Raw genomic sequence first — 24,621 nt, 5'->3', positions numbered from 1 at the left:
AGTTTCCATGTAATTGATTTTTTTTCCTTGCTCTTTCTAGTGTTAATTTCTACCTTGATGGCATTGTGGTCAGAGAAGATACTGTGAATTATCTCAGTGTTTTGGATCTTGTTGAGGATTGCTCTGTGGCCTAAGATGTGGTCTATTAAGAAGTGAGAGTATTGACATGCCATGGGGTTGTTAACCAGTGTTAACACATATTGTCAACAATACGTGTACTAACTGTTTAATGAGAAGCTAGTTTGTTGTGTAAACCTTCATCTAAAGTACAGTTTAAAAAAAATGACAAGAGCCTCAAAACATGACAATTAAATCAGAATCTCTGGGGATGGAGCCCCAAGTAAAGGTCCAGAGTTGTTTTAATATGTCAGGGTTGAGAATCACTGGGATAAAGCACATGGTACATGAAGAAGGAAGGGCAAAAATAGACAATTCACAAGAGAAGATAGATGAATGGTCAGTAAGCATGTGAAAATTTGCTCAAAATCACTAGTCATTAGGAAGATACAAATTAAAAGCACAATGAGGTAAATCTACACACCCACCAGAACGGCTCAATTGACTAGTAAAGTCGAATGTTGGCGAAGGCGTGGAGCACTGGAACTCTCAGACATGGCTGGTGGGAGTATACAATGATACAATCATTTAGAAATAATGCCTGGCAATTTCTAATGAAATTAGACATAATGAGCTGGTGATTGAACTCCTAAATATTCAAGATAAATAAAAATGTAGGTTCACTAAAGTACTTGTATAAGAATTTGATAGCAGCTGTATTCCTAATAGCCAAAACTTAGAAACAATCTATGTGTCCACCAATCAGAAAATGGATACATAAAGTGTAATATATTCATAAAACAGATAGCACTCAGCAATAAAAAGGAACAAACGATACACAAAACAACGTGGATAAACCTCAAAAACATCATGCTGAGTGAAGGAAGCCTTACACAAAAGAGTATATATTTGCATAATTGCATTTTAAAGTATACAGTCAGGTATCGCATAACGTCTGACCGCGTAAACGTCCGTGGTCCCATAAGGTTACAATAGAGTTCAGAAATCCTGATCAGAGAACGGGAAGTAGCGGACATACCCAGACATAGCGAATGCAGCAGCTTCCCACATGCAACACGTGTATCTCATGTCTCTTGTATTCAAAGTAATTACACTGCCAGGTGTATAATGGTACAGTACATATACAACCTGTAATGCATATGTCTTGATAGTCGTAATAAACACCTATGTTACTGGCTTCTGTATGTACTGTACTTTCTGTTGTTATTTTAATGTGAACTTTCCCTACTTACAAATAAGCTTACCGTATAATAGCGTATGCTTTGACTCACAGGCAGCAGCATCTCCTCTCATATATCACGTCTCTTGAGTGTTACAGCATTATCTCTCTGTTTAATTTTCTTTTGAAAATATTATTGTGAAGTGCATCATGGCTCCCAAACACATCAGAACCAGTGGTAGTGTTAGCAGCAGCAAGAGGCAAAGGTGAAGTATCAATTTGGAAGTGAAACAAAAGGTTATTAACCTACACAAAGATGGAAAATTGGTGAATGCTATTGCTGGCGATTTAGCCATGTTCCCACAACGTCCAAATCACATAACGTCCTATTTCACAGAATGTATCTATCTTGGACATCAAATGACGCATGACTGTGCAATGGTTGCCTCAAGAATGAGAGTTAGGGCCAGGGGTTGGCTTTCCTGAAATGTTATTCTGTACCTTATCTTGGTAACCATCCTTCATTTTTATCTCAATACTCGGCTCTAATATCACACCTCTGGAAGGCTTCCTCATATTCCCAGGTAGTCAACTTCATCCCTATAACTCCCAGAAACCTCTATTAGGATACTCACTACATTATTGCAATAACTTTATGTAAATATCTATCTCCCCAACCTGACTGAAAATCCCTTGAGAGCTGGGTGTTCTTTTTTTCATTTTGGATCCTCATACACAGCACAGCATCCATTCTACTGTAGGGTGTATTTGTGTCTTAGTCATCTAGTGCTGCTATCACAGAAATACCACAAGTGGATGGTTTTAACAAAGAGAAGTTTATTCCCTTACAGTAAAGTAGGCTGAAAGTCCAAATTCAGGGTGTCAGCTCCAGAGGAAGGCTTTCTCTCTCTCTTGTCCTTCTCATCAATGTACCCCCTGACTAGGAGCTTCTCCTAGCAGGGACCCCAGGTCCAAAGGACACGCTCTGCTCCTGGCACTGCTTTCTTGGTAGTACGAGGTCCCCCGCTCTGTGCTTGCTTCCCTTTCCTTTTACCTCTTGAGAGATAAAAGGTGGTGCAGGCCACACCCCAGGGAATCTCCCTTTACATTGGATCGGGGGATGTGACCTGGGTAAGAGTGTTGTTACAATCCCACCATAATCCTCTTTAACGTAAAATTACAATCACAAAATAGAGGACAACCACACAATACTGAGAATCATGGCCTAGTCAAATTGATACACACATTTTCTGGGGGACACAATTCAATCCATGACAGTTGGGATGGACGTGGTGGGTGGATAGATGGATGCAGGATCACTTGATGTTCTTTTACACTATAGGGTTGCTGTGAGTCAGAATCGACTCGACAGCAATGGGTTTAGTTTTTGGTTTTTTTTACCATACCTCCATGCATTTACATATGCTGTTCCCTCTACCTTAAGTAACTTTCTCATCCTTTGTTTTGTCTGTTTGGCAAACACATCTCTTCTCCTAAAGACCTTTGTTGTATGTCACCTCTTCCATAAATCCATCCCTGAACAAGGACCGCAACCTGTCCTGGCACAGTTGAGTTTGCTTCTTTCTCTGGACCACGCTCTGTGTATATCTCATCATATTTGACTCACTATATTGTAATCAATGCTTTCCCCTCTCACTGGCTCACTGAATTGTGAGTTTCTCGGGGCATATTTTAATTTGCATTTTTCATTAGTGTAGTGCTTAGCACATGTTAATGTTAATAAATGTTTGTTGAAGAATGAGAGAAGAAAATGTCCTCAGATTACCTCAAACACTCAGCATTTTTAAGCACATTTTATTGGCTGTCATAATCAGACTGTGTTCTAAATACTACTTTAGTAGGCATGCCCTCTGTGATTTAGAGGATTATTATACAAAGCAGAGAAGCAAACAGTTTTTGTTAATGACTTATTCACCAGGTCATTCAAGCAGCAGCCCAAGTCTTAAAGGCCCTGAGGAGGAACAATAGAAGGAGGCTTAAAACCAACACATCAAAGTCAACACAGCTGCATCGACGTGGTTGTGTTGGTTTTCAGTGGTTCTGTATTAGTACCTCCCATGAGTGATAGAAATGCAAATTTGAAGTAACTCGAATTTAGTTAGGAAAGCTAGAAGGTCCAGTTATAAACAAACCAGAAAATTAAGCCTCTCTCTTGCTCCTGATCTGCAATTTTTAAAGCCAAAAAGTACACGAAAAACAGGAAGACAGAAGTTCGTAAGAAATTAAATATCAGAAGATTCAAAAATAAAGTACGTACAGACTAAGATAGATGCTATGATTTTAACTGCAGCACAGAGGACAACGTGGTCATTAAAAAACAGGCGTTAGCGCTAAGGGCCTTTGAGATTTTAAGAATACTATGATAGATGTGCAATTTCTAAACTGCCTCTAATAAAGTTAGAGGCAGAATAATAAACCTGGAGTATAGATCCAAACAAAATGAAATATTTTCACCATCCCAGAGTTTCTATACAGGGGGAAACAAAAGAGGAAGAGAACAGAAAGGTTCCAAAGTCCTTTGGAAATGGCAGGCAGTCCAAAAGTAAGCCTTAAATACACACACAAAAGAAAAAAATTTGCTTTCTAGAATGCTACAATGTGCTAGAGGAAAACAGAGCAATCTTAAGTATTAATGCTGTCAGATTTTGAAAGGCTGATTTTGAAAGTTGTTGGGGAAATCAAACAATCCTGCCAACAAATAAACCCCTCCATACCAAGAGAGAATACAGTTTTTTACTGAGGAAGTGTTAACAGATTTACATGCACATAAGATAGCACCTGTTTGTCACTTTCTCATGCTGCAGTGGCTTTGTGTGTTGCTACGATGTATGATGCTGGAAGCTATGCCAGCAGGGTCACCCAGGGTGGACAGTTTTTAGCAGAGCTCCAAGACGAAGACAGTCTAGAAAGAAAGACCTGTAGGATCTACTGAAAACTAACCAGTGAAAACCCTATGGATCACAACGGAATTTTGTCCAATATAGTGCTGAAAAGATGCTGCAACAATGGACAATCGTGAAAATGGTGCAGGACTGGGAAACGTTTCATTCTGTTGGACATGGGGTCACCATAATGAACTGGAGCGAATTCAACAGCAACTAATAATAACAACGAGGTAGCACCAAAGTGACCACAATGTTAGAATAAAATCTCATGCATTTTATACAAAGCAAAACAATTACTTCTTTGAGAAATAAAAAAATTGTACCTCACAACAGTCTCCTATACATCTCATGAGAGATCCCAAAGCTTATTCCAGGGGTACGTTTTTAGGTATCTACAAGTTATTTGGCCCACAACCTTGGAAATATTTCTAACCTGTAAAAACTGAAAACTGGGCTTAATCCCTAGGGAGACTCAATGTCTGTGTCAAAGATCAGAGAAGGAACCAGATTTACTATACTGCCAAAGCAACACTCTGTAAGAAGAGGGGCGAGGAAAGGCACTTTCATTTACCCATACAATGCGCAATTATAAATTTTGGATTCAGATGGACAAGCCTTTTAATGGCTATAGGACCTCAGGCAAATCACTGAGTCTCTGAGGCTCACTTCCACATCTGTTAGAGAAAGTTTTTGTGGGTTATAGAGAATTAAATAAGATAACATTTATAAAAATCCCCTGCTGTAAGTATATATGTATGGCACACTTAATCTCTACCCTCAAAAACTTAAAATTCAGCCAAAGTGCCAGTTGTAAGAAATTTTAATAACTTTCCAAGGGAAAAATAAAAATGATCTGGTTACAGTGCTTATACATGTCTCCTGTAAATTTCATTACCATCAAATTCCAGCACATTTCATTAGCAATTTTATCTCTCCTATCGAGACACTCTTTTGAGGTATTCTCTGTTGAGCTGAGGTGTATGAGTTTGTGATGCCAGGCAAACACAGAACTATTTGAATTCTCAGAAAAGTTACAGTGATTTCAAATTTGAAGAAAGATATTTTCATTTCTATGGGAATACTAAGAAAAAATAAATTGGTCAAGAAATAGAGTACATAATTACCTTACTTAGGGAGGAGGGCTTGTCTGTCATGTACTTAGCCATACATAATCCAACGTGACAAATTCTAGATTTTTGTGTTTTATCTTTGGGATCCCACTCCAATTCCAAGCCCTGACCTGGTACCTTAATCTCACTTTGACACAAATACTCGTCCATACTAATGGAGAACACAGTTTTTTATTGAGTAAGTAAACCCCTTATAGAACAGATTCAGATGATGAGCCTTAAACATGCAAATATAAGAGGGAGTTCTAGGGCGTGGAAGTTTCTAAGTCGTTTATGATTCTAACCCAGTTGGTTTTGCTGAGGCGTGGGAGACGGGGGAAATGGGAATAAACAGAATCTCACAAATGGATTTTATGTAAATTAATTCTGTGAGTAAATAGGGGCAAGTACTTCTGTACAGAGTGAGAAAGGATTCATACCAGCAGAGGTTCCAGAATTTCTTTATATAAGAGTAACATGGGGGCTGTAATCTGGTTGTAATATGGAAGGAGTTGTGTTGAATATAAATAAAGATATATCTGGGAGTTACCACCTAAGCAATAAAGGTAACACAATTTCACCTACTCCAGCTCATCCACATGGTTTACTCAGAATGCCTATTTTTCTGCCGATGAGCAAAAACCCATACCACAGTTTCCGTCTTGTTTAGTCAAGCAACATTCAATCAATAAACTCTTCTAAGATTCTGAGAGGAAAACAAGTCTTTCTCTAATTATAAATTATACCCAAATCCCGAGGGGCAAAAGCTATTGGAAAGAGGGTCCCAGTGACATTAACAGTTTTATGCAACAGAATAATAATTCAGCTTTCATTTAATTTTTCCTTCAATTCCATTTTTATTCATTCAGTCAACAAATACTTACAGAGTGATTACTATGCCCAGACACCATTCTAAGTGCTGGATAAAAACTAATGAATTAAAAAAAAAAAAAAAAGCCCTCTCTGGGCAAGGGATGGGGTTGTGGAGGGGCTTCATTCTTAGATGGAAGTTTACATGCTAGTCAGAAACTTATATTTTTAAACATATTCTTAAACCTGAACATATTCTATAAAACTAATACCATGACTGGTATATCAAATTAATATTTATACATAGGTACATATTTATTTTTACTTAAATATGACCCTGCCAATGAGAAGATCTATTTGACATTCACTGCAGAAAACAGATGGTATGATAGATATTTTAGACCTATTAAGGGTAGATATAAATATAAGCAAAAGACAAATTGTCTTCTTGACCAGGGCTTACTAAATTTCTAGTTTTAAAAAACTAGTATTGAAAAATTACATGATAAAAAACTGGTAGCATTTGTACACTACTTTTAAGAAGTAAAATATAATTCGAGCAGATATTGTAAAGCTTTCCCAAAAGAATAAATTTTATTTCTGTAAGAAAATAATTCCAAAATATGTGAACACACGTGCTTCTGAGTATACTTACAAAACTTATTACATATTTTTGAAAACATTTCCATTTTTCTTCAGCCACTCCTGAGAAAGAAACATAGTAGTTGTTGATTTGCCTTCTTTGATTTGTAAAGGATCATTTTAACCAGAATCACCTCCCGTTTATGGAAAAATATAAAGCCTCTGCAAATTGCATTGGTTAAAAAGGTATTTGTTAAAAATGGGCGTGGAACCGTGGAAATCTCTTTTAGAGTCATAACATTTTAACCTTCTCCATGTTCCCTTTCTGGTTTCTAATGCTGCCTTTGTTCACTGTGGCACGGTATACGCCTATTCCATTTAATTTTCTGGTGACTTTTTAACTATATTTACTATTTTTAACTGGAGAATTGTGTCAGTGAAGATTCCAGACACTGAAGAGTTCAGGGTACTGTGGTCACTGCACTGGTTTAACTAGGGGAAAACTAGTTAGCCTTTTTCAACTTTCTCCATTTTTGTACTGAAAGAATGCACATCAAAGTGATTCCTTTCATCCTACTAAACCTTGAATTTTGGATCCCTGACACAATACTGATACATTCCTTGAATTTTCTGGCACTGGCATCGTATGAATACTAAACTATATATATATATATAATATATTTATATGTATATATATCTTCTTCCCTCTCTACTTGATAGCAATACCTCCTATTTTCTACAATACTGAATTTATAAAAACCACTTGGAACTTTAATTGCATGTTTTCTTTATGTTAAGTCTAAAAGTTAAGCATTAGTAAAATATTTTATACAAGAAGCTATTTCTTAAGTATATCAGGCAGTTCATTCATGTGAAATATTATATAAAGTATATTGAAATTATACAAGCCAGTTTTACAATATTGTATTTATTGGCTAGATTAACAGACTTATCAGGTATGTGCTAATTACAAGATAATGACCACATACTACCTTTTTCAGAGGTTGTTGAACTTAGTGGCCCAAGCAATTTATTTGCCATGTTACTAATAATTTTTTAAGGTTTTGAATTTTATGTTAATGCTCCAAATATAGTTAGTTCTGTTCTCAGTGTGCTGCATGCATACAGGACTTTACTGATCTTTTTTTTTTTGTTTTTGAACTGGTTTAAAAAATATTCAGTATGATGAACTTTAAAATCTCTTCACACTAAAAATGAATAAATAGATAAAAGACTATATTCATTTAATAAATATCAGTGCAAGGAATTTGTACTTGAGCAGGCTAAGAAAGTCATTAACAGCAGTGTATCTGACGGAAACTAATGTTGTACCTGCTCGAGCTACACTGAACCTAATAATCTGTGACAGAAGAAATGGAAAAAGGTATGAAAGCATTTCATTAAATCAGGAATTGAAAGCAAGGGAAACGTGGCTTTTTTTTTTTTTTTTTCTTCCCAATTTCATTCGTAGCTCAACAGACAAGATCACAATGGAAGAGAAATTAATTGTCTAAAGGATGCTGACCTTTTACAGTTCTTGTCTCATATTCTGGTAGTTAATTCCTAAGAAATGCATTTTCATGGAATGGCATGACGTTTTTATCTAGGCAGCATTCCAGCTGCAAAGGAGCATCTTCCAGTTCCCCTACCTGCACTGTGCACAGCCGTGGACTAAGCCCAGCTAAGTCCCCACTCATTAAAACTCACTGACGCTAGCCAAGCTGCCGTATCTGCAGCAGTCTACTCAGAGATTTTCCCTTATAACCCTTCACTGACTTCAGAATGGCTCTGAATATGGAAAACCACGAGCTCCAGTGTAAGCTGAGATGAAATGAAAGTTCAGGCTTTTGGAAGCCTGGTAAGAATTCTTATCAACTAGAACCTAATAACTATTCTGGTTACCTCATGTATGTTTGTTATTCTCTGTCTTGCCACATTTTTAGGAATACTTTTTAATAATGTTCAGTAACATTTCCTGAAAATAAACCTTCCCAGGCTGTGGACAACTGGAAGTAGCACCTACCTCTGCCACTTTAAGCTGTGTGACCTGGACAAGTTGTGAAATCTCTTTGGGCCTTAGTTGTCTCAAAACTGTGGAAAAGAGCTTATCTGTAAAAAGGCAGAAAGCTGAGAAATTTACAGATAATGTTGACACACACACACACACACAGAAGAAAAGAGGATTCCGACTTCATTCCATGTCAAGAAGAAAGGGCGAAAAGAATACTTTTTCCATTTCCACTATCTTCTAGGAACAGTGATAAGATTTCTATACACAGCATCTCGTTTATTGTTTAAAATAACTCTGAAGTAGGTATTTTACAGACTAGCTGCTATTTAGAAAGCTATCTTTTACCCATTTTGCCGTCAAGTGGATTCCGACTCATAATGACCCTATAGGTCAGAGTAAAGCCGCCCTAGAGGGCTTCCAAGGAGCGTTGGGCTGGGGGATTTGAACTGCCAACCTTCTGGTTAGCAGCCATAGCTCTTAACCACTGCACCACCAGGGCTCCAAGAAAGATATTTAGAAAGGTTAAATAATTGTCCAAGGTCATACTGGTAGTAAAAGTGAGAATCAAGAGTTACCCAGCGTCTGTAAGATTCCAAATCCCTAGAGCTTTTCACTACATTAATGTTTCACAAATTTTATTAATTTTAGTTTGTGTGGTACCTTTATGATTTTTGCCATATCTATATACCATTGGAACTGTATTTTATTTAAATTTTTTTTATTTAATTGGTTTACTTTTTTTAATTTATCAGTATCTTTAAAACTAAATCTTTCGTCCATTCCAATAGATGAAAATGAAGTATCCCTTTGTATAAACAGAAGATATATTTAAAATTAATATGATGAAAAGATAAAACTTTTTTTAGTTAACTATTGTTCTATGACAAAAAGCCCTAAGCTCCTGCTTTCGCTCTCTCTCTTTTGTAAAAAATGTTTTAGATTTGTTTTAAAAAAACATGGCGCCCAGTCGGGCTGCCCTACACATCACGCTCGATGAGATGAGGATTGACCGTGAATGACATTCTGATTGGCTGTCACCCTTCTGCAGTCATCTCCCTTGCACATTTTCCACTTGAAGTTGGAGGAATCTCTGCATGCAAATTGATTTGTTAGATCACATTAGAAAAACACCACCAAATTTTATAGAATTTTGAAACCTCAGAATTGATAAAAATGGAATATCATTTCCATGCTGTGTACTCCAAAAGCCCTGAGACTCTCATGGGGAAGATAGATGGTCCTCTGGGTCACTATCCATTGCTGGCAACTGGAAGCCCTCACCTTGGATCTATCTATGACATCTTTTAAAGAAATGCCAAATGATTTCCATCAAAATAGGACATTGCCTTCTCAGATCTTCTCATTTTTATTAGTGAAAATTTATGACACAATGAAAAAAAAATTGGAAAGGATATAGACATATTTTATGCACAATTTTTTCTGTTGAACAGATTGTCTGTATAGATGCTGCCAGCCTGGTGCCCAAATGCTGCTGGGGTCATGAATGAATATCTCCTTTAGAGGTCATTTATTGCCTTTCATAAGATGTAAGGTCTCAACCTTCCTAGCTGACAGCATAGATTATGTCCAAATGGAATGAGGAAAATTTCCCTAAAAACACTGAGCTATATAAGATTAATTTTTTATAAACATTTTCTTTATAGTAGAGAAATAGTCTAGCATTCGCTGACAAAATATAACTGTGTTACTACTCAGGCAAAAATAATGTTGAGCGATTAGGCATTAATTGCTTTAAGCAAAGTAGGAGAGAGTGTATGTAACACAGTGTTAAGGAGTTAAGGCTGTAAAGACAAAGCACTGGGTTAGTATCAACCACTCACGAAGAACTATGTGACTTGGTCAAGTCATTCTCTGTGCCTCAATTTTCTTTTCTATAAAATGAAGCTAATAATGTGGTGTTAGTGTGTGTATTAAAATGGGATAAACCATTTAAAGTACTTACAAGAGTGCTTGGAAGCTCTCAGGACATGTTAGTTTTTAACCAAATAAATCAAGCCTATAAGTTTTACTGTTAAAAACTTAATGTAAAAGTTTTACATTAAGGAGACAATTTCTGTTTGATGTTCTTTAACAATTGTGTGACAGTTACTAATCTTCCATTATGACCAAGAGGATCAGATGCTCATAGTTTTCTTTCAGACAACAGACTTTAACAACAGAATAAAGTGCAGAAAGGCGACTGGGTGGCACACATGGTTAAGACTGGCGATTCAGACCCACCCAAGTGACACCTTGGAAGACAGTCCTGGCAATCTGCTTCTAAACAGTCGCAGCCTTAAAAAGACTATGGAGCAGTTCTACTATGCACACATGGGTTTGATGAGTCAGAATTGATTCGATGGCAACAACAAAGTACAGAAAGGATGTACCCGGAAAGAAGACAGTAGAAGATGCTGAACCCACACAACTTATACCCCCTTAGTACACTAACATAATGATTTGGATCAAGAGAAAAACATTTTTTATAACATTCGAAATTGCAATCAAATATGAAGCACGTGGTGTGTGAAATTATACATGTAAATTCTGAACATGTCATAGCTCTATTTGTAGGGCAGCAGCAGGAAAATATGGATTTTTTATCAAAATGAAACGGGATAAAGAAAAAAAGCATGGCTGTCATATAGAAAGATGTACTTCTTCCATTTTGTTATCGATGCTGTAAAACTGTGGGCTGTGAGAAGTCAGTGGCTTAAAAGAAATGATCTAGTATCAACTGAGGTACCTAAAATACAATCAGTCACACAGATATTCCATAATTAACTACAGCGGTGGGCGCCATGTGTCATTATACGTAAATGAGACAGCTTTCATATCTCAAGACAAAAAGTCTGTTACCATCAATGATTTGAAACTTTAAAGGATCAACAAGTAAAAAGTATTGTAAGAAGTATGAATTCTACATGAAAATCCATGAGTTGTCTAATCATAATTTGAAAATGTTCTTTTTTTAACCATGTACATAGTGTCTCACTTAAGTCGTTTAGCTGCATGTCATTCTTCTGAAATTATCTGTGTGCTTTGGATCCCTGGTGGTGTAGTGGTTAAGAACGCAGGCTGCTAACCAAAAGGTCAGCGGTTCAAATTCACCAGCCCCTCCTTGGAAACCTTATAGGGCAGTTCTACTCTGTCATATGGGGCCACTATGAGTCGGAATCAATTCAATGGCACACAACAACAGAGAATTTTTGTGCCTGTGAAAAATATTTGTCATCAGTTTTTAAAAATTGGTCTTAGCCTTTGCTATAAGAAAAATAATATTAATAAAAATTCAAATCACTTGACATTTCAGGATATTTATATGAAATAAAAAGTAATAACTATGAGACTGTAGCCAATATTTGGTAAATTTTTCCTGAATTTTAAATGGTTTCAAAATTTTAACTACATCTTATTTTTTGATTGTTGTGGCCATGTTGGATCTCCATATGTAGTGATGCTAAGCAACAAACGTAGCCCTGGTAGTGTAGTGGTTAAGAGCTCGGCTGATAACCAACAGGTTCAAATTCACCAGCAGCTCCTTGGAAACCCTATGGGGCAGTTCTGCTCTGTCCTATAGGGTCGCTATGAGTCATCAGAATCGACGTGACGGTTTGGTTTTTTTAAAGCAACAAACAGGACACTTTTCTTTGAACCATCTCTGCAAACACAATAGATTAACAATTTCTGGAAGTAAATTAGGGTACAAATGTTCAGCCATATTTTTTTTTCCAGTGTGATGTATAGTATTTTCCTATAGTATATAAAGTGATAAAATTAATTATTCATTTTGATAGTCCAAATGGATTCAGTCAATGAGGCAATTATACTTAAATATCCAATAACTATTAGCTATTTAGTATTGTTGTTAGGTGCCACCTAGTTGATTTCTGGCTCATAGTGACCCCAAGTGACAAAGTAGAACTGCCCCGTAAGGTTTTCTTGGCTGTGATCTTTACAGAGCAGATCACCAAGTCTTTCTCCCATGAAACAGCTGGATGAGATCGAACTACACCTTTCATTTAGCAGCAGAGATCTTAACCATTGTGCCACAAGGACTCCTTGAGCTACTCAGTAACTGTTACCTATTATTATTATATTACAGTTAATGTAGACTTTAATAAAACTATGAGGACAAAAAAATATTGCAGTAGAAACCCAGTTACAAAAAGCATCTACCCCTTACCCCCTAAAAAATTCATAAAAGTTTATTAAGACTGTGTGCACAAGTACAAGTAAATACTTGTAATTCTTCTTTCATATAGAAACTAATTCCCTGTGCTCTTTCACTTGCCTAATTGTTAGCAGCAAAATACTCTTACGGGTGTTTGCCCAATTAGCTTCCCAACATTCATCTACCAAAACTCCGTTAGTCAAAATACAATTCCTAAAGCGCAAACAAAAGAAGCCAGTGGAAACATTCTGCCTAAAACTTCACCTAGACAATTATCCCTTCCCAACACCTCCCAGTAAGGACTTAATTTTTTAGAGAAAGGTTTATTGGGAGAGCGTCCTACTGGCCACCTTCAGACATGAGACATCTATTTTTGTGATGTTTATTTCAAATCAATTATTTATTTAATGTGACTCTCATGCAAGGTCAGAAAAATGGGATTCTGAGCTGGATTTATTTTACCACTTTCAATAAGACCCTTTTCCTTTGTGCCTCAGCTATCTCTTCATTAAGATGATTATTTGTAAAAAGCCGTAGAAATAATTTATAGTTTATAATGTACAGTTCAGATGTAGAACATATTAGATTTATGTGTCAAGTAATACCACACATTGTTTGCTCAGCAAATATTTATTAAACACCTAAACCAAAAAAAGTCAAACCCATTGCCATTGAGTTAATTCTGACTCATAGAGATCCTATATGCCAAACACCATGTCAGGTGTGGGAGATACAAGGGAAAGCCAGGCAGATACCATGCCCTTCCTAAGGGACACACAACACAATCTGGTACTCTTGAGTCTTTCTGGATTACCCAAGTCAAATCCCAGATAACAGGATGATGTTACATCATTCTGTTCAGGTCCTTATTATAAAGTATGACTTATAAGAAGAATCTGATTATAAAGGAAAATTCCCTTCAAGTAAGTTTGTTTTCAGATTTGGGGACAGATTTGCCCACAGAAATTGTCTAAGAGACAACTAAGTTTATATTGAATTATTTTATCAGTTTATTAAATTAAAAGGCTTTAAGCTTTTATTTATATTGAGCCAAATTCCTACTTCAAAATTCTGTATTATCTTATTTAAAAAAAAGGAACAAAACACAGGTAAATGAGGGACTAGCCAAAGCTTATTTCAAAAAGTTTATTTTAAAAAGTTATCTACAGAGGATTTGACATAATCTTCACCTATCAGACAGATAAAGCACAATTTCCAATTCCTTCTACATCCATCATAATTCTGGGATTTTTAAAAATAATAATGATAATTTGAGATACTAGAAGACTCTTAAATCTCTTCTGAATCATCCAGGATTCTATTATACCCAGCAAAATCTGAGTGATAAGAGAATTTTGATAATATCCCAGAGCTTTAAGATTTAAGCTTTTTAAAAAATATATTTATCAAATATACTGATAAAAAACCAAAGGTTTATTAATAAAATAACAGCATAAGCATTTCTTTAAGATTTTCATTTGCATGTTTATTTTACTCAATTTTAACATTGAAAGTATTTTATTATATTCTAATTCTTAGAATGGTGTATGTATACAGTAAATTTGATTAATGAGAAGAATTAAATAACTATGAAAACCTTTCTCCCAGCTATTCTGAATGATCATTAATTAATTTTACAATTTCAAAGAGTTTTTTAAATTATACTTCTAAATCAATCAATTCTAAATTATATTTTTCTGTTATATACCAAATGCTTGTTTTAATATTTCTACTTGTGTTGCCAAAACTAATTCCCTACAGAATTGTAGGAAACAGTCAAATATGTGAAATTTCAAGGCTTATAATATTCTTAGCATTAATCAGCATTTGGCTTCTAGCACTGGAATTAAGCAATTTGAGGTATTATCCTAAAATTATCTTTATCATTTCCAGCATTGGGAGTAACTAATGGTTGTTAGACACTCTATAATTAGCATGAGAAATCAGGAATCGATATATGATTAAACACAAGCCATGTGCAAAATAAAATTATTGTAATTTACCAGTTCAACTAGTCAAATACGATTGTAAGTGAGCCCAAAACATTTAAAACATGGTTGTAATTATCTTCAGAAGGTGTGAGGGTACACTTGAGAAAAAAATAAGAGAAATGTTAATATGTTAATGTATGTGCAACAGAACATCCAGCTTCTGTAAATCAATTAATTTAGCAATGTGATTTTTCAGTATTAAATTAAATTTTTACATTTTAAGTGAAGTATATAACTCACATTAGATAATGTTACTCTAAAGCTAATTGTTCTTTTTTTATAAAAATCAAATCTATTTTGACAACATAAAACATCTCCTTTAGACAAATACTTTTAGAGCAAGTTTTTAATTAAAATGATACTGAATTAGTTTAAGATAAAACTTGAAAAAAAAAAATCTAGGCAGATCTGCTACAAATCAAGGAAAGACAGGTGGTAGGTTATGTGTAAATCCTAGTACTTCTCCCGTCGTCATGCCATCTCTTTTCCTCTCACAGATCACCATGTACCACTGTGTTTTCACACCCCAGTTGATTCACCGGTGCTGAAATTAATGATGTGGCCAGCCTGCTTTCCTACAGTCTTTCTTCCCACAAATGGGCAGAGCATCATATTAGGGAAAACATTGGTCTGAAAGTAAAGCAGCTTTGGTTTGATTTGGGTAGGTCACTCACTCTCTGATGAAAGGATTAGAGTGTAAAATGACAATAATTCTTACCTAACGACCTACCTCACTGATTTGTAATGAAAATCAGATGAGAACATACATATGAAAGTATTTTGTAGACTGCCACACACTGCATAAATAAGAGTTATTATTTTTATGATTGTGGCCCATAGCCACAGGCTTAGCCCAGTCCCAGATTCTAAGAATAACCCAAACCCAGTCTCTATTAAATCCAGAATTATGGGAGCGTTAGCTAAATAATTTCGATGTCTCAGACTCTAAGACACTCTTGCTGCTATTCTTGCTGTAAGCTTATTACAATTGTTTTGAGCTTGTGCTAATAACAGGATCCTGCTTTATTCCTGGGAACAAATGGGATCCCAAAAAAATAATGGATGAAAGTGTTATTCTTCTTCAGAGTCCTGCATTAATTTTCTGTCTATACCAACTCAGCTCCCCTTGGATCTGTTCTCTGACTTAATCCCTCTTACCATTTTAGGAGATCTGACCTGAATTTATAGCCCATAGCTGGGACCCACCCCCCCCCCCCACTACTCTTATACCTCCCAAATTCTGCCTAGCTATGTGGCTTGTCCCCACGCTCTCTAGATTATGGCTTAATAATAAATTCAGCTATTTAGAAGATTTTGAAGAAATGTAGAGAATTATTTTGAACCGTAGTTGTTCATAAATAGAGCAAGCTGCCTTGTGAAGGAAAGAGTTATGTATCCCTTGAGGGAGTCAAGACAAAGCTACATACCCATCAGCCATGGTGAGTACAGAAGGCAGTGCTACTTTGGTTGAGAGGCTGGACAAGATCACTGTATAATCTTAGGTCACTTGTAAAAAAGGTTGGCATGGCCAAAATTAGACTATCTTTTCTGAAAATGCATTCATTGAACATTAATCCCCTACCATGTGCTAGTCCCTGGGTCATGCAATTATTTAACTCCCTTTTGGCTGTAGGTGGTTACAGCAATGCACTGCTAACCCGGAGGTTGTTGGTTAGAAACCACCAGCAGCTCCCCGGGAGAAAAATGTCGCAGAGTCTGCTTCCACAGAGATTGACAGCCTTGGAAGTGGGTTTGGTTGGTTTTTGTTTTTTTCTTTTTGGTTTAGAGGCACCTCAAAAGAAAAGCCTGGTAATCGACTTTTGAAAAATCAGCCATTGGAAACTATGGAGCACAGTTCAGCTCTGCAACACATGGGATCACTATGCGTCAGAATTGACTAGAGGGCAATTGGTGTGGTGTTGGGTCTTTTATGTGCTAGTCTCTGTAACGATAATAGCCAGCAATTCCTGAGTGCTTACTATGAGTCAGGCACTGTTCTAAGTGCTTTTTATATGTCATAATGTCATTTAGTGTTCACACAAACCTTATGAGGTAGGCCCTATTATTCTCATTACTATTACATAATAAAGGAACTGAAGCCTAAAAAAGGTTAAACAGATTGCCTGAGGCAGATTGCCTGAGGATTGCTTGGGAGTCTGCCTTCAAAGGCATGAGCTGAAATGCTCTGCTTCTCTGGCTCTCTGATAGCTTCTGGAATCACAAGGGAGAAGACAGATATGGTTCATCACATGTTGCATTTTACCACACTAAAAACTTATTTCTTTAATGAATCCAAAAGAAAAGACACTATTTCCCCCTTATTTGAAAATTATTAGTGATTTCACTTAAATGAAATGTGCTCTAGAAACATAGATGATCTGTGTGTCTAGATGTAAAGACTATTACTACACTAATGTCTTTGTTAGAGACAGCAGTAATTAGACGGGAGAAATGATGTCATTCACTCTGAAAAGAGTTGTCGTTGTTGTTAATCACATATGGTAAGCAATGTCCTAAACAAAATATCCATAAAGGATATGATATTTATAAGTTTAATTTTATGTTAGCTATTACACTATTTTCAGCTCAATTTTAAAAACTCTTTACACTGAGTCTATAAGTCAATCTTACCAAATATCACTACAGTTAATCTGAAGTTTACCCAACTTAAATAAGTTTGCTAGAATGTAGAACCAGAAGCAGGAGAACTCCCACCAAAATTACTATGCAAGCTAGTAAGTTAGCCAGCTATAGTTCCATGAATAGTAATAGAAGACATGAGACTCTTGGGTCAGAGACCAAAGACTTTGTAACTCATGGCAAAAGCAGTAGCAGGAGTATCAACATAGTTGTGTTGTTTCCCTGAGTTTCAAGACTCAAGGCTGAGGTGAAGAGCCAGATGAAGCCTGCAAGCACAGTATGCAGTGCCACAGGACAGAGACCCTGAGTTTAACCAATCCACCGATTGTCTAGCAAGCAGTAAGCAAGGCGGTTCTTTCTCTGGAGGGAGACTAGGTATATTGCAGAACTACACAGTGCATTCCTGAGATGAGTTACATCACTTCTCAGGATTCCTAATGGCATAAACAATCCTGAGAAGTGGAGTGAGTAAAAGAACAGCGAAGTTCTTGTGATTTTAACACACTCAGCAAGACGTTTAGGGTTTAGGAATGCACGAGGCCCACAGAGAACTACCTCCTAACTGTGAAGTGAAGTGGTTCTCAAAGAATGGTTCCCAGACCAGCATCATCATCATTATTCAGGAACTTACCAGAAACGCAAATTCATGGGTCTCATTTATTCCAGACCTAGTGAATCAGAAATTCAACAATCTGAGTTTTAGCAAAGCCCACTCGTTAATTCTGATGCCCACTAAAGTCTGAGAACCCAAAGGTGTAATAGAAAGAATTGCTGATTGCAGTAAGTATTCTGGGTCTAGTTAGGGCTGTTCCACCAACTACCTGAGCATGTCATTCAACCTGTCTAGGCCTTAATATCTTCACCTATGACAGGAGAGGGTTAGATAATTTCTAAATGCCATTATTGCTCAAATTCCATGGAGTCCTATATGCCTTGACATGTACTGTTATAAATATTGCTTATATTGAAGATCTTGAAATGCACATGGCAAGTATTAGTAAAGCCAAGAGAGAGAAGCCAGCAACTTGACAGTTACCATACAGTTTCATTATAGTCCTCCAGAGCCGAGCGTCTAGAGCTAGGTTCACAGCCTCACAATCCTGATGTATCAGCATGGTGGCTGAGGAACAGTACTTCAGACAAATGTGAAGTAACCAATCTGTAATAGACTGCTGCATGAAATCATATCATCTGTTTATGAATTTACAGTAAGATAAAAAACTGAAAAGGAGATTAATCTCGCATCCTTTGGCCTGAGCGTTCTCTTCCAATAGAAATTATAATCAGAAGTTTTGCTTGGTGAGCATGGTTATGCAATGGAATATTCTAAGATCACCGGATGTGTCCATATCAACAATAGGAATAGACCTGTCGCCACAGGCCAGGTTCCCTTCTGGGGCCTGGACACTCTCTCCTGTGGACTGATCTTGGATGGACACAAGCAAGTTGCCCCCCAAGACTATCCCATTTTTCTGTATTTATTGTGCTAAACAAATCTCCTTCCTATCAACACATTCTTTCTTTGTCTGATTTAATACCTTCAGTTATGTTCCAGTCAAGGCTCAAAGACCGGCAAGTCTTCCTGCCTTTCTTAAATGACATCGCATATTTTCTGCCCTGATCAGTTAAGTCTTGGTTTTAGAATGAAAGTCTCGGAAGTTAATCTGATAGTCTCAATTCCAAGTTTCTGGTGGGTTACTACACTTTTGTTCTCTCCTATGTTCCCTGCCCCACCCCCATACTCCCTAAAAGACCATCAGCTAAGGAAGGGAGACTATTCAGCTTCCAAGAACTGCATAATGGAGAAATCAGTCGCCTTCATTTATAGCCATTCCAGTAAGTTACTAGCCCCCTGGGTGGGCATTTCATTATGGTTTTTTTTAATATGCTTGTTTAGCCGAAAATTGTAACATAATTTTGGCCCCAACAGCTTATTAATAGAAGACAATGTTAACTTATAATGAATAATAGATGCTGGGAATCTATTTGCGTATTTAGGAATTTGAATTGAATTGTATCTCATTTGTACTAAGTGATTTGCAAAAGCCAAATTTATTGACATTGTCTAAAACAAATGAATGGCTGAACAATTACCAATAAATGTGATAAATAGTGACGACAAATATAATTTCTGTTCATAAGTCTCTACTTTCTATAAAAAGTTATAAGGCCTCTATTATCCACATATTTTCTTCCACTTTTTTTTTGCTTTTGTAGATACTACCTAAAAATACAGATTATTTAGATTTTTCTAATTACGTCTTATAAATATCAATTAGAAAAAAAAACAGAAGCATTTCTGACATTAAAGAAATCACAAGACTTCTTTAAAAGTATAATTTTTTGGTAGAGCTGTAAATAATGTATATTTATTCCACATACTGCTGTACCTATTTATTTCAAACGTATTAATGCATGAGGTTTCAAATTAAATGTACTTGCCCTGTAAATTAATACTATCCTTTTCATCTCCATCAAACAGAAGTAAATTGCTTGACTCAATACAATCCATTCCCATCGGAGTGGTTCTTTTTGTTGTTGTTCAGAAATGGGCGAGATTGAGAGTTGAAAAAGCATTCATCATCAGGAGAATTTGTTTTGAAAACATCCAAGCTCTCATACAGCCAGTAGATAAATTATCCACTATTCAAGAGAAGGAAAGCACAATTAGTTTCACATTATACTAAACCAATCAGCTCCTTCAGTGACTGTCAGTTCTTAGAAAAAGGTAGCAAGAATGTCCTAGCTTGTTCCCGTTTACCCCGTCCTTTAGAAGTCAACAGCAATCCTTTTCTAAGACTGGAACTTCCATGGAAAGCTTTGTGAATACATTTTGCCACTATTTTTGGATAAGAAGAATTATTCTCTTGACTTGTATCCATATGGTTAATAACACCTATTTTACAAAACAAAGTTAATGAAGCTTTTGTTTTGTTCCAGTAACAGGCAAATGCTTTGAAGTTTTATGGCAAGGAAGTAAAACCTCAATAAATTATTTTCAAACCCGCCTTTCCTCTTCCCAGGATTATTATTTTTATATAATCATTTACAATAAAGGAACGAAGGAAGGTGTAAGGATAAATCATACTTGAGGTAATAGAATATGCATGACAGGCTGTTTTTGTTTTTTTTTTTCCTTAACAAAATGGAGGGCTGCTGAACAATTATTATCTCTTTTGCAATGTGCAGGATGGTATTAGAATATATTAAATTGATTTCACCTGCCATGATTTAACCTGGAGAAATACAACAATGATTACTAAGCTTCATAGACACAGGCACTGCAGCCATTTAGATATTTTCCGCTAGTAATAAGGAAAACAATAGAGACCTTGGCGGAAACAGTGTAATTGCAATCATATAAAGAGCCTTATTTTCTTCCTGCACACAAATGTTATCAATCATTCTATAGGTTAGTTCAGTTTGATTTCATGTAAGCTACTCATTTTCACGCTGAAAATGGATAATTTGGGGGATGTGAATGCAGGTAACACACAAAATTTCCTTTACATTACGCAAAAGTAGCCTGCCTACTTTGCACCATAAACTCAAACCTCTGTGCTTTAAAGACTAACTGACCTTTCACGTACACGTGAACACAAACTGGAACTGTAAGAGGAGTATACTCGTAAAGTATTTCCATTTTTAAAGATAGAAATATGTGCGATCAGTATAGATTGGGTGAGGAAGAAAGAAGAAAGGGAGAGAAAGGAAAGAGGAAGTGAGGGAGGGAAGCAGAAACAGAGAGAGAGAATACCAAAGTATCAGAATGTGCTTGTGCTTTAGCCATGGACATTTTCTTCCTACAAATAAAAGGATTTAATGCTTTTGACTGTAGAAAAGACAATTGAGGAAGCATATTTGATTTATTTTTAATTTTGCTTGATTCATTAAAGTTTTAAAATCAAAATTGTTAGGCATTTATTATTAGGATTATATTTATAAATATGGCAAATTTTACAAAGTACTTTTAAGAGGTCTTTGAATAATGATAGTCCCAGATTAGTAAATTAAATGTATTCAAGCATTGTAAATAGTATTTGTAAATTTAATATATTTGACATCTTCTTTTTAAGTATTTCATTTGTCTGATTTAACATAAAATCTTTCTTACAAGGAAATAATTCTTAAAATCTAATAAATGAAATGTATCAATATGATGACCTTAAGTTTTCTTAGATTTTCCAATATCATGCACAAACTTGGCAAGATTTCAAATCAGAAAACCGAAATCCTATTTCTCAATCAATTTTTCAATTACACATTCTAAACTGAAATTATAAGACTGTCACTCTAATAAGCCAAATTCTCATAAGTAACCCAAGAGGCACCAGATGTTCACAGATTTCTTCGTAACACAAACATATTAGTACTACAGTTCCTGTTTTCATATACATTTATATTTAACTCTAAATCTTCCTAGAGTTAAAAGATATTTATTCACTAAAAAAGACAGTGTTTCAGTTAACTGAAATTATTTAGATGTATATATTTCTTAGTTTGAAGATATATACCTATGAAGGGAGAGAAATCATCAACCAGGTTTGCTGAGTTCTTTCAACCAGCAATCTTGGTCAGGCATAAGGCATGAAAGCTGGAGCTGCAGACATCCAGAGCAATTCTTACCACCCCATATTCAGTCTTTTTCATAATCTCTATATCATGAGTGTCAAAACTTTAATAAAAGGTCAAGTTAACTAATTAACTGGCTATTGATAGGAGTAATCAATTCTCATCCAAATCAATACCCTAATTGATCATCTTTGACTCTGAAAACATACACAGACTTTCTGTCTAACTCCGAAGTCCTTAGAAGTTGATTGGATAGCAATAGATGTAATTATATTTTCTGTCTAAATATAAAGACCTTGAACTTGATTCTAAAATAAATGCCTTTCTCCACTTACAGGATTTTACTTTATATAATTTATTATATTCAGATTCATATTCAACGTCTCAATTCAATTCTTCAACCACTTGAATTCTGGCTCTTATATAATGTTTCTGACTCACCTTAAAGTCCTTCACTGTCCTTCTTGCTTTTGGCTTTCTTCCTTTGCAACCAAGATTGTGTAACGCGGATCAGAGACCCGTATTAGCTTTTTCTCGTACCCCAGGTGCATAAGGCTTAGAACTGAACTGTTCAAAGCCTCTTAGAGGAGAAAAGTAACCTATGATCATTCTTCTTAGGGGCAGCAAAGATTCATGGGCAACGCAATCTCTTTCCCTAGCCTAGAGCTTCAAGTGATTTCTCTCCGATTTACAAAAGAGCTCAAGTTGAAAAGTAATTGCTAATCTCAAGCAGTATTTTGTCTAGATTAACCAAAAAAATCACAGCATGGCATAAATGTAAATAATTTTAGTATTGGCTACAACAAGGGATCTAAAAATGTATCATCGAAAGTGTTTGCTCTAAAGATCTAATTCTTCCTCTGTCTTTATCCTGATTAGGCCTTAAAATTGAACATATATATGCATGCTATTAAAAAATGAAACACAAACCTCTGTATTTTAAAATATTTTTTTCTTTTCTCAGTTTCTACAGATAAAGTGATTTGAAGTAATGTGTGAACACCGTAAAAGCAGAGAAGAGAAACTGTGACAACCCCCGGAGATGTGAAAAGAGGCTTCTTACTGGATAGCAACATCTTTGGTTCAATTTATATAAAAACCCAAACAAATCAAATGGACAGTACTGTTCAATTTTAGAAATTCTATCTCTTCTCTGTTCTAAGCTGTACAATTGTCAGGTTTTTATGGTTTAGATTGTAAATGTGTTTTTCCCTGGATAATTATGTTTGTTTTGATTTGTTTTAAAGTCTTAAAAGTCATAAAATGTGAAGGACATTTATGAATGATAAGGGAGACACTGTATACAAATGTATATTTGTAAAAGCTATTTTTATGATTAGCATGTTTTACTGTTGATCATCTATAAAGTCAAGTGATATTACAATTCTACATTTAAAGCTTATCTCCAACATTCGTGTAAGAAAAGATACATCATATGCTAGTTTTTATAATTTATTTTTAATTTATAGTTCAAAATAATTCATATGGATAAAATACTTGAAAAGTTATATTTCTGCTCTGTGTAAGCACCATTTCTATTAATGAAGAATGCAAATATTTGAGATGTCATACAATAGTTAAAGGACTGTTGCTTTGACCTGTGACTAAGTTGAGCATGCTCCACTCTACTGAACTGAAATGACCTAATTATTACCTAATATTTCAAACCAGGTTATGAGATCCCATGGAGAGATTTCAGTGCTCGTATAGGTGAGAACTAGGATGGCAAGGAAAAGATTATCTTTTCTTTGGATCCAGAAGTTTAAATTAGTACATAAGTCACTGCGTTTCATCTCCTATTACTAGGAATTCTCCATGCCCAAACATTCCAAGTGTTTTCCAGACGCTGTTAGTTGTTGTCTTGTGCTGTGGAAATGGAAGAAACCATCTTCACAGACTGTAGGAGAATTCAACATATAATTTCTTAATAAATACTGTTTCTTTTAAAACAAAGCTGATGTGAATCTTTTCTTCGGCGTACACTTAGTTTCAATATTCAGTTTGAACTTTTTAAGCCTCTGTAATGCCACAAAAACAGAGCAATAATGAAAGCAATATAACTTTACTAAAATGTATGTTATATGTTCTATGTACTCACATCCTTAATGGAGTGTCTTGTATTTTAGAACATACTAACTTGCCAGGAAAAGAAAGCCCGATGGCCCTCAATCCTTGACTGAAGTCACACTCAGATCTACATTTCTAGAAGTCAAATTTTTTTCCCCAAAATGCAGAATTTTAAGAAAATATGTTGGGATAGAAAGTAAAATTACTTTATCATTGTCCTCGCAGATTAAAAGTTTGCAGTTAAATGATTACAAGCTCCTCATTAAAAAGCGGACAGATGGCACATAAACATCACCAAGAACACTGAGGCCTCCTTTTTCCAGAAGGACTGTGGGGAGACTAAAGAAATCAAACTTAGTATGTTTCCCCTTTCTCCTTTAATAAATATATTTATGTATTCGATATATAAAAAATAAATATACTACACTTGCCTACTAAAATTCTTTAGAAATTTGCAATATAGAACTTAGGGGCTAGATCAGGAAATTACTTCCCTTTTAAGGACAACAGGAAAACCAGGAA

The 24,621-nt window shown here is 35.6% G+C and overlaps 1 protein-coding gene across 14 annotated transcripts in view; it reads left to right on the top strand.

Annotated features, from left to right (window-relative positions):
* Window positions 1-23,985, top strand: part of RALYL (RALY RNA binding protein like) — an 800,360-nt gene extending 776,375 nt beyond the window's left edge. For all 14 annotated transcript variants that reach the window (XM_023740284.1, XM_023740287.1, XM_023740279.1 and 11 more), the window contains one exon: window positions 22,997-23,985. In XM_023740284.1, the coding sequence (XP_023596052.1) occupies window positions 22,997-23,014 (18 nt within the window). In that variant the 3' untranslated portion in view covers window positions 23,015-23,985. The remainder of the gene's footprint in view (window positions 1-22,996) is intronic.
* The last annotated feature ends 636 nt before the right edge of the window (window positions 23,986-24,621 follow it).

Source organism: Trichechus manatus, unplaced genomic scaffold, assembly GCF_000243295.1.
Source record: "Trichechus manatus latirostris isolate Lorelei unplaced genomic scaffold, TriManLat1.0 scaffold00152, whole genome shotgun sequence".
Classification (NCBI taxonomy): Eukaryota; Metazoa; Chordata; class Mammalia; order Sirenia; family Trichechidae; genus Trichechus; species Trichechus manatus.
This window is presented reverse-complemented; position numbering and strand designations above follow the sequence as displayed.